Source organism: Sceloporus occidentalis, unplaced genomic scaffold, assembly GCF_023333645.1.
Source record: "Sceloporus occidentalis isolate IW3139 unplaced genomic scaffold, rSceOcc1.0.p SCAF_67, whole genome shotgun sequence".
Taxonomy (NCBI): Eukaryota; Metazoa; Chordata; class Lepidosauria; order Squamata; family Phrynosomatidae; genus Sceloporus; species Sceloporus occidentalis.
Window position 1 is genome coordinate 1,309,988 of NW_028317047.1, and position 12,353 is coordinate 1,322,340.

The 12,353-nt window shown below is 35.7% G+C and overlaps 1 protein-coding gene across 1 annotated transcript in view; it reads left to right on the forward strand.

The window, feature by feature from the left end:
• The window catches only part of LOC149286607 (contactin-associated protein-like 2), a 494,134-nt gene that overhangs the window by 390,783 nt on the left and 90,998 nt on the right, over nt 1-12,353 (forward strand). Inside the window, exon 15 of the mRNA XM_089493838.1 lies at nt 244-371. Within this exon, the coding sequence (XP_089349964.1) occupies nt 244-371 (128 nt within the window). The remainder of the gene's footprint in view (nt 1-243; nt 372-12,353) is intronic.

Below are 12,353 nucleotides of genomic sequence, written 5' to 3' on the forward strand. Positions count from 1 at the left end.
TAAGCATATGCCTTCAAAAATGACTACATTATATTTCAGCACAAGACAAGTACCGGTATATTGACTTTTAGCCAAATATTTAAGAAACAATTACAAAATGTACACAATGTAGTCCATGCTTCAATTTCCCTGTAATTTTCCTGGTAATAGAATTGTAAGAAGCAGCACAATTAAGGATGTGAACTACTTTGCCTGGTCAAATTTACATTAACAGTGGTATATTTTGTATTTCTTGTGTCTAAGGAGGAAAGATGGAGGTCTCTTGTCCTACAAAGATCATCTCCCAGTCAGCCAAGTTGTGGTTGGGGACACATATCGACCTTACTCAGAAGCAAAGTTGTCAGTTGAGCCTCTTCGCTGTTATGGAGACAGTAAGTTCATATAAAAAGTATTTCTAAAAATGTCATATCAAGGCACTCCATGAGAGGGGAGTCCTAACTGAAATACAGTTTTACTTAGCTAACAAAATGGTTGTGTTTCCAGTGAGACGTATAAAACTTACCCTCTTTTATGTAGCAGATACTTGGCTTGGTATTCCAGCCATTTTGTCTTGGTTTGGTAACACTGTATTTTGGTAAAGACTCGCCTGCAGCAAAAGCCATGAAGACACTCATTTAGTATTAATCAGGACAGACACATTGGGGGAACTCCGCCAGCTCTTTAGTTGATCACCTAAAAGTTAACATTGAGCTGGCAGAGTTTTTAGAATAAGTCTGGGAACGTGCCCAGCTCTTTATTTGGCCACTTATAACTTATTATTCAGCTGGCAGAGTTCCCAGAATAAGTCTGGAAACTTGGCCAACTGTTGTTGTCAACATCCTTTTGTATATTTCCTTTTATCTATTTAGTGGCTTTGGGGGTTCTCACAGTGCATGCTCTGGCACTCTGGCAATGGTATTTTCTGGCTTCAGTGAATTTTGGCTAAAAACACTTTTTGTTGTGCATGCAGTCAGAAGTATTGAATTGCCCTGCACATTTGTATGCAGAACGAACCTCAAGCGTATAGAATCAACCCCAATATATCCCTGTTTCTAAAAATGTCTGTACTGATGGTAATATGCTATAAAGCATATATACAGACGAGTGATAACACTTTATGTGATAATGTGATAACGTAGATATGCAACTACGTTGATTGAAAGATTTGCACATCGATTAAACTTATTTTCAAATAAGAATAGTATTCAACTCATTCAGATATTGGCAAAGACTTTTTAATCCGATGAAAAAGTACTTCACAGTAAGAGTTGAAAACATGTTTCACCAGTAATCCTATCAAGTGTAATATATCCCTTAAACAAATGCTATGAATACAAGCTATTCTTTTGTCAAGCAAAGTTGGAAATCAATTAATTGTGTGTGGGGGGTTTGACATTTTTTTGATCAACTTCAGAAACAAATGTGTAATTTATTTAGCTTGTTTTCTCTTTTTTGTGTTATTGTAAAGGAAGGTATTGTCAGGCTATACAGTATCAATGTATTTGTATTTTCTTTTCAAAGGTTACTTCCTTAATTTGAATATTTTGAGTATACACAGTAATTATGTATACTTGTAGCATTGTGCACATCCATGGGCTTAATTGATCCACAGGGCATTTTTTATGACTACACAAATTGTCTGGCAACTGAGCTGTTAAAGTGGATCTGAAACATTTGCAAAATCCCACCTATCTTGGCTTCATTTTTGTCAGGTTCTGCATGATCCCCCCATTGCCTTAATTCTGCCCTTCGGTTAGGTTGCTGGTTATTTTTAATTGGTTCAGACTACATTTTTATTATTATTCAATCACCTTCAGCCACATATCTCAGCCCTTATGTATAAATCAAATGTTTTGAAAATAATTCTAGGTAGTTAAATATAATATATATATAATAAAAAAAAAAAAAACTAAGAAAGTTTGACAGCATAGTGACTACATCAAACATATACCGCGTGTTCCTATTAAATAATACTACCTTACTAACTTAAATCAAATTAAGCAATGTTTTTCTTTGTGCAGTGAACTGGTTCTCAGCGAAGAAATAGCTAATATGGTTTTCTATGGTATGTCTTTTTGTAGCTAATGATAAAAGGGCTGGCAATCATACTTACTTTGAGAGAAGAGATAATAGGAATGACATAAAAAAGCACTTAACAGATGGGACACTGTTGCTAATGCTATTACCACTGCTATTTATTTCCATATTAACCAGGTTTATTATAGAACAAATAATAATAAATCCTAAGAAACTCAGTAGATATCGGTGTTAGGGCTTTTCATCCTCGTTCTTCAAGTGCATTGATTAATAGGATTGCTTTTGTTAGTACATTATCGTCATCTGATACATATGATAAGATTTTTCTTGTTCTGTGCTTCTGTGATTAATTCAGAGATGTTAAGAAATAATTGGCAGAGGATGAGAATGAGAGATGAGCATTTCAAGGGCTGATATTTTTTCAGATTTTCCAACTACAACATAATACTTAGCGTTTTGGCCTGTCTGAACCGTCTACAATTGCCATTGTGCCATAGTTCCACACATGCACACATTTCACACGAAACAAGAGTGGCAGTGGAGGAAATGGGCATCATGTGTGTGTTATGTAAATACTGTAAAATCTCACATTTAATAAATGTCCCTTATTTCAGAGATAGCGAGTGCATATCATAAGTGTGAACAAAATAACATGAAGTTTTATGTAAAGCTTCAAAGCCTTAAATTTGTTACATAGATTGTACATTGGGTATTGGGTATTATACCCAAGATTTTATGGGAGATGATCATGTGGAATGACAACGCCAGAAAAGCATTTGATCTTTCTCACCCCACATCAAAAAGCCTTTAAATATTTTCTGTCTCCTAGCATATTAAAGGCTGAGTCCAATGGCAAAGTTTACTTTTCTTTGCTCATTAGGTACTATGTAGCATAATGCAGTTGGAGGTAGCATTGTAGAAAAAAAATGTAACTGCATTAAACACATACAAGGACTTACCCTTTTAATCACTCTAAATGGATCTATCCACTAAGAAGACAATCAGTCACCCAAGATTTAATTCAGCTGAGCTTGAGTCCAGTAGCATCCCCTTACATGTAAACCGATTCACTAATCTGCGAGTGCCTGCAACTTTACATTTTACGCAAAAGCATGTGTGATGTCCTCACCCGGAACATGCAAAATAGCCTCCTGCTATAAAAAAACAAACAGGGATCCCCAGGAATCCCTATTAAAAAGGGAATAAAAACTCTTTCTCCATGACATGCTCAAATTATACAGTATTGTATGTGTACATAGAAAATGGATATCACAGGAGAGTTGAAGTTGTGCATGTTTGGTTTAATACATTAGTATGCAGAATTGTATGCATTTAGGGAAGCTCATAGCTATATGATATTTTCACTGCCTTAATCCTTGAAGTTTATTAACACCCTGGATTCTGGCAGAGCATCAGTTAAACTATCGAGGTTCCACTGTACAATTCTGCCACCAGTACCAAGCAAAAAGAATTTCTGAGATCAAAGAACCTGTACTGATATCCACATGTTCTCTCGAGAAACATGCTCCACAGAACTTTTACACACAGCAAGCTCTGATTAAGTCCGTTGTCGGGCATTTCTGAATGTACCATTTATTTCTGTGCAGGTGACATTAAACTTTCACTTTAGACTTAAAACAGTATAAATTCCTGCAATAATGGAGACCCTATATTATAACACTGAAATCAATGACGCTGTTTTCCCAGTTGAGTTTGCAATCTTGTCCTACCTTTTAATAACAGCATTAATTTACAATGGTTACTAAAGTATTGATTCAAGCCATTATTAATTCAATAAGATTAGTGATTTATTTTACTCGCTAATTGAATTATCATTTATAATGTTGGCACAGCTTACATTAAAGGTACGTCTACTGTACACAAAGAGGGTTTTTGTAAAAAAGAGGTCTTGCTGCAAAGGTTTTGCTGCCTGGACTATCTCATAGGTAAAATCCTCATTATTGCTTATAGGACATTAAGCTCTAAAAATCTACATTTAAATCAGTAACATTTTCTTTTATATTTAAAATGCTTCTATACTTTGGGGACACATGAGATAATGGAGCTTTTTATAGTGGCTGGGGTATACCATAATCCTGGATTGAAGTCCAGTACATAATTCTTAATACAGATCAGTAGCGTATGCTATAAAGAACAAGGGACATATCTATTAAAACCTATTTTCAAGGAAATTCCTAAACATATATATATATATATATATATATATATATATATAAATATTTTATAAACATTAGTTTATTGATTTACTTTTCCATTTTAAAATGTGATTCATATCAGATCTTGAAAATCAATAATGTCAATAATGAAGGGCACCACAATAGTTAGTGATCAATTAGATACCATCAGTGTATCGTATATATTCTGCTAACAGAACACAATGCGTTATAATCCCCAGTGTAACGTTAAGCAAATACTTTGTCTTTCTACATGATATATATACTACCAATACTGCACGCTTTAAGAAATTAAGAAATTGTACACATGCCCTCATCAAATATTGGCAAAGTCTTCAGGTCACTGAGAGATCACATAATTAGTCAGGTGAGTCAAATCACTGATAGGTGAGAAGCATGGTGCTGTGTACTGATGGTAATATGCTATAAAATAAATGCAGAATAGTAGATGCTATGATAACTTTAGTGGCTCTACAATACTCATGTTAATGATAACACTGTCTTGATTTATGATTCAAGATGGCTGACGCAGGGTCTAAATGCTTACAACAGTGTACTTTAGGTAAAAAAAAAAAAATCTGCAGGTGATATGAACTCCGTGACAATAGGAGTATCAAGCTCATTGTCCAGCCTTCAGAAACCCTGGACATTCTCTAAAGGTATGAAAAACAACTCATTCATATGCCTCAGGGTCAACTAATAGCAACGGTGTGATCAGGACTGCAGGAAAATCAGTGTGAAATTAATAACCAAACAATAGGTCATTATATTTGCAAAAATTGGTTCTATTTGTCGTATCCATTATTTGATGGAAGAGAGTCCATTTACATTAACCTAAGTGGCCTAATAACCATACCTAGGAACTGCCCAGGGCAGGCTACCCAGAGCTCTCCTTTCGAGGAAGTGGCTTCACAAGTGAGCTAGCCCTACATGGGCCACTTCCTGCCCAGTGTTCATATTCATTTATGAATGCTAGCTGTGCATAGGTTGGTAGTAGCTGCATATAAGGGGAGGCGCAGCCCCAGACAGCATTAAATGGGCGGGGAGTGGGCAGGTAGTAGGTGTAACCAAACACTACTCCCCTGCCCCAAGAAACTGACCCAGACTACCCAAAAACGCAACCTACATCATCCCCAGCTATGCTTATGTATAGTTTTTCTGTGTTTCTGATGCAATAAATAAGAAAAAAAACCATAGCAACCAATGGAATATACCTGCTGATTGGTTCATTCTTGCTATGGAAATATGACCAGTTTTTAAATACTAGATTGACTTTTTACACATATTGTAATTTCAATTGTGTTTGACAAAAAACACATTTAATGAGCGCAGAAACAAGTTGGAAGTCTGGAAGCGTTTTATTGTGAATATGAAGAAACTTGATGGTAAAGGTGCCAGACATTACCTGCTAAGAACTCAAAACAAATAACAGAGGAGCTGCTCAATGCAGACAATGTTATTTTCCATTAAATATAAGAATAAATATTGAATAACACTTATTGCAATTAAAATGTCAAGGCTTTTTGTTTTGTACAGAAAACACATTTGACAGCATGCTAAATTCTGTCAGTGAATTCACTTTGACATTGCCAACAGTATATGTAAATCAGCAGTCATGACTCATAATAAACTATCTCAAGTCCTTAAAACTTAAACTAAATTTGCGATAACATAAAAAAATTGTTATGTAGAAGATGTGTGTCCGCAGGTCTGTATTAATGGGTTTTTACACTTACAATGGAAATGTAAGAAATTTGTACCTAGTCCATTTCTTAAATGGTTCAGTACTTTTAAATAAATTTTTAGCAATGCATATTCCCTTGCACTACCTAATGGCGAACTGTGGACGACTTGGCGGCATACCTGCCCAGAGACCCCGGAAGAAGCACCGCTTCCCGGGTTCTCCGAGTCGACACTTGAATCCTCCAGGTCGAGGCAGCAGGGTCCTGGCACACTCCCCACCTGTTTCCCCCTTAAATGGGTGTGTGTCCCGCGACATCAGCGGGAATGCCCACTGACATCGGCGAAATTGCTGACGTCAGCGGATAGTCCTGGCCACATCCTGCAAGAGGGGGCTCCGGGTAGCCGGAGCCTAAAAGTTCCATGTATGATTGGCAGCCCTGGCACTTTAAGGTGAGCCACCAAAAAGGATAAATGCTTTTATACTCAGTGTAAGACTGGTTATATCCTATCGGTGGCTGCACTCTGCTTTACCCAATCCGTCGCCAAAATGGAAAATTGGATAAATATGAGGCATTGACAGCCAGCAATCCACCAGGCATGGCGCTACTTATCTCAAGTGTTTAGGCTGTAATATTTCCTTACATCAACTTCCTGCATATGCCCCACAACTGAAGCAACTTTCCATCTTTGGAACTACCACTTTTGTAAATGAAAGCAATTTTGTCAGGTATTTATTATTCTAATGTATTCATGCAAGTATACTTTTTTTTACTGTTTGTCACTTAAACTGTGATGCAAATGATAAAGCTTTAAGTACATCATTAAGTTCCATATAAATAAAAAAATACGTATATGCTTATAACTGTAAGACAAAAGATTTCTATTACGCTTTTCTTTAATGAAACAGAACATGAAGTTTAACATTCACACATTTTCCATTAGCCTTGAACTACAAACCACTAGCACTTTGGCTCTGAAATATTCCTCTCTGTGGGATTTTGGCTTTTGAAATATTGTTTTATTCTAGAGTATTATACTCATTGGTGTACGCTGGGATATTACATATGCAGTTCATCTCTAAGACATAAGACATGCAGCTCCACATTGCTTATTATAATCTGTACTGAATCTTTTATGAATTATGTACCACTGCTGAAATATTTTGGCAGGTAATGTTTCTCCACAGGTTTTGGTGCACCATTATTAACCATCTGTATTTCGTATCATGATGTCACAAACACATTCTCATGCCAAAGCCAAAGTAGGAAAGACCTGTCCTGTATCGGCCCCAATTTTGCAGCTTGTTCTGCCACTGCATGTCAATCAAAGGCTGGCTGACCTTCCAGGACCTATTAAAGTTAGTGATGGAAGTTTGGAAAACAAAATACTTTTGGCACTGGCCAAGATTATATTACATTTACATAATCTTTATTTGGTCATTGTTAGTCACTGTCCGACTACAGACCTTTCGAGTTATGCCCTTTAAGGTAAACGGATAACTATCCCAAAATGTCAGGGGCAGTGCCAGGTTTTAGTTCCATTTGGTTTATTCATTAAATTTAAGAGTTAGGAGTGAAAGGCAATGACAATAAAAATATGACATCCAGAAAAATACATCGTTTCTAGGTATTATTGTGTACTTTTTACACAGTGTTATAAAAGAACTACTTTGTATTACTTTCTCATTTTTTAATACAGAATCAGAGGCCCAACAGTGATATATTAAGATATGACTACTGTGGTATAACCTTATCGGTTGAATCATCTGGTAGGGTGCAATGATTTTAATACGCTTAAATTCAGACAAATATAACAAAAATAAAATGTAAGCTTTATGTAAAAAAATAGTCTAATGATTCATTCTAACCCTTTATGTCTAAAACCATTAGCAGCTCAATCTTTGCTGCTCTCACAATGGAACATATTTGCCATTTAAAATAGGCCAACACTTATTCTGTACTTGTAAACGGACAGATATGTGCACACAAGCATACTTTTTTTCAGGAAATGTGTCAGGTTTCTTTTATTCCCATTCAAGAAAAATTTATTCTAGCTCCATATATATAAACCACAGGAATTGTCAGTCACAGGGGCTATGTCTGAGACAAAGTTCCAATCATAAAGCAGTTGCTGGACAATGATTAGATCTTCACATTAATCTCTACTCAGTACTAGAATTGTCTTGAGGATGACTGTTTTATATGAGTGGATCCTGTGCTGCAGAGAGATAAAAAAAGAAAGAATGAAAGTTAAGAGGAGAGGGGAAAAGAGAAAGAAGGAGAGAGAAAAAGAGGGAAAGAAGATGGTGGGATAAAGAGAACAAGAGGAAAAAGGGATATAATAAAAAATGTTTGTCCAGTCATAATGCTAGAACTTTAATTCATATCATGTATTTTTTATTTTTATTTATGACATATTGCATATTAATTACATATATTATATAGTTATGGTAACAATGTATTTTTTCCTCTAAGCATATGTTAAAAAGTGAAAGATGAGATATTTATTCTTGTACCATTTTATGTTACCTTGCTTACATATAAATATGTTTGAGCAACTCTGCTAACTGGCATAAATATTACCCTAGTTAATATTTGCCACTTACGTTTAAAAGGCATTCTTTATCTCATCTTCTTCTAACTCACGTGTTCAAAAAACATTTTTTAGCGTTCCCTTAGCACCTAAATTTGAACCAACCTCACCAGACTCCCTGTGCCCTTCTTCTTTGATCTGGCAAACTTGTCTGTTTTTCCGGGCCCATTAGCAGGGCTGAGTCACTATCCTTCCAATAAAGGGGAATGCAGGTGCCCAGCGGCACGGGCTGTTTAATGGAAGTCTGAAAGCAGCCACCATGAAAGTACATGAGAGCAATTCTTTTTTACCGAAACACCACTTATTTAGCTGAAAGACAGGTACCCGTGAATGAAACATAACTTGCTTCATTGACATCTAAAAGAGGGAGCTTCAGTGTCCCTTTAAGTTTCTTCACTGCCAAGAAAAAAATCCAGTTTTACACCATTTTTACTGATTACTTGTAACAATATTTATATTGTTAAAATATAAATAGCCGGTTAAAATACATATCTATATGGGTATAAAAATATAGACGAAGGGAAAGTGCTAAAACCTTGCAGTGTAGCCTAGAATCCATTTAGCGTAAATACTTCTGTATAAGTATTGGGAGGTATTATACATGCACCGGATTGCCTTTGAACACTTGATGGCTCTGTTCAAGTATTAAGCTGGTACATCATTTTATGGCTGGTTGCAGCTGCGGTTCTGCATTTGATAAAAATAAGAATGCTGATCACTCTGTTCTAGCTACTTCATTTTCTTCGCTCCTTGTGAAATGAAACGCAGATGACAGTGGAAAATCCTTCGGCATAGCAGTCATTCTTAGAGATCCAATTCAACATTGCTCCATTCATTGTACAATTAGGGGCTTACATTAATCTCTGTAAGCCATGGCTAAGCTGCCAGTGCAAGTTCTATAACAGTAAATTAAAGCACTTATGTTTCCCAACACTTATCTGTCAACTTTTACATTTCCAGAGTAATCTGCATGCCTCATTTGGTTTAATTTAAGGAAAATTTTCCCCCAGTTTTAATTGTTTGCTTTTGTTCGAACAATACACATTTGTCAGTTGAATGCAGAGGCCCGTGAAGGACGGCATATAGAGGTGATTGTAACTGCTGTCAAACAAGTACAAAAACAGACTTTCAGATTCTTTATCCAATATGAATACACTGCTTGAAATGATTACTTTATGAGTGCTAGTAAATGATGCCATTCACCCAAGAGCTGATTGCAAATGCAGTAATGTTATATGAACAATAAATATTCTTGATGTCCACTAATTGATGGAAGAATAGCTAATTGGAATTATACCATGATAGCATTCCTTTAATAGTATTGTGCCCTCCTAATGGTGGCAATGTAGCCATCTGTGTATATACCATAATATTATGTTTATGGAAAATCATGGTGCTGGTTTCACACTTGAGCAAATAGTCCTGGAATTAGAATTATTTGGAATTCAAACCATTGAGCAAAGAAGGAATAGTTGACACGTGTCCATTTGCTTACTACTCAACTTCCTCTTGGTAACTCTAGGTGCTGTGTGCTTGGCTGTACCAGGAGATCAGAATAGTTTATTATGGGTATGGAAAAGAGAAGTTGTATGGTTGTCCCGTCTGTTGTCAAAACGGTTGATGGTGTGCCCAGTGAGCTGGGTTTGCACATGCTCAAAATACATACCTAGGAACTCTTCGAGTTTTGACTAGAGGCCTAGGAGATCGTGTAAGGGTGGTGTTAGGCTTGTCCACGCTTCATTGTATTGATTAAAATGTATGGGGAAAAAAGAAAAAGTTTTGATGACCCCCATTTCAAATTATACTATCTGTATCAGTTGTCATATAGGGGTCCTTTGTTATATCAGTTGTCATATAGGGGTTCTTTTAAAAGCTGTGTGACATTAAATGGGATTGGATTAAAATAAACATAATTATATACCTATACCATAATTATTCCTAAAGAGGAACACTTGTTCTAGGAGTTTTTTTTAGAATACTTTCTATGAAGTAGTGCTTTACCAAACTTTTTAATAGGGCTTTGTGAGCGATTTATGAAACCAAATAAAGCCCTTTGAAGTAGAATTCATTTTTATTAAACAATTATGTTTAGAAACACATATCCTGCTTTTTCCACACACATTATTGTGACTTTTAGGGGCATATTATACATGCCCAGTTTCTATAAACATAGATATCAGGGGTACAAAGAAAGACAAAATAGGTATGTACTGTACAAATAATGTTCTAATATGTTATAATGCTGAAGAATAAGCTATTTTATTTATTATTATTTTCTTACTTTCCAGAGGAAAACAGAATTAAGACTTACAATAAATTCTGCTTTCTGTAAGGTTGGAGGAATATTAGAGCACTTTTTCATGATTAATCCTTCTTTAAATTATCACCAAGGAGTCTGAATACATTTTAAACTTCTAAAATCTATTACATTCTTTAGTTTACACAAGGCATTTAAAAATGATAATAAGGGAATATATCACTCCTGTATACAGAGCATTTGGATTTCTTGGACTTTCCCTTTATTCCAGCCATGTCTTTGACAGATGTCAGCCTTTGCCAAGTTTCTGAATTAATTCATCCCGAAAGTCTCAGAGAAGCTAAGCTGCCAAAAGGTTCTATTCACAATATACAATATTATCAAAGAAAAAGTCTTTCTTGTACGTGAAACGCAGATGTAGTTGGTTTATTAAAGCTTATCTATAAACCCTTTATGTTCCTCAGGGCATGGCAATCGTTTAACTAAAATTCTCCAATACCTTCTTTCAGTGCATGTTACAAGAACCTCACAAAAGACCTTGCAAGGTAACAACAAATATTACTTTTTACTGAACATGGTGATAATTAAATGAGGACATTGTCTAATAGATTTGAAAAATGCAGACATCATACTATCGATCTGTAGAAAAGCAAACTCACATTTCCTAAATTAATACATGAATATCAAATCCTATCTTTATGCTATTTAAATAAGTTTTACTTTACAGAGAGGGTATTAGACAAGTGGAACAGAAGTGGTAGAGGTTAACACAGTAAGGGAATTTAAACATGCATGGGATAGGCATGAAGCTATCCTGAATCTAAGACGAGACCAATGACTAATTAAGGTTTGGATCTTCACAACAGGAAAAAATACAGGCAGACTAGATGGGTCAAATTATTCTGATCTGAAATCAAATTCTATGCTCCTATGTTATGTACGTTTTTGGCATAATCATCAAGAAAGCTGTTGGCAACCAACAATTGTGGAATGGTTTGAGAATTGTTTAATGAGAATTGTATAGGGTTGTAATCAACTCTTGGATTTGCTTGAAATCCACTGTTAACAGTTGACTCAGATTAACAGTGAGGAAGTAGGGAATTGATGTAGGTGGGTCAAAATGATTAAACTCTAAATTTGGGTAAAGCGAAAACATGGCTATTCTTTCCAAACACTTCAATTGACTGCAGAGATGGATAGTACAACATCCCTAAGTAATTAAATACCAACATTCTTTTAAAAAAGTATATGCGGAATCATACAAATAACAAGAACAGGATACAATAATGCCGTTTACCTGACAGCAAATATACAGATTCCCTTGATCACAGATGCAAGGACAAATTTACCCAGCCAATTGGTCATCACTATTGACCAATGTTTGTTCCAAACAAGTTTTGTGCATATTAAAAGGGGACCTGATAAAGAACCTCTCAATTAAAGTTACCTTTGGGAGAAAAACATTTCTTATTAGTGTTATCTTGCAACACTTAACCCACTGTAAATGCTACAACTCCAGAGCCCCTACTGTATTTTCAATTCCCACCAGTTTTGGCTGCTCAAAGCAGGCAATGATCGGCAGAAAAAAGGCACTCCCATTGAAATCAAAG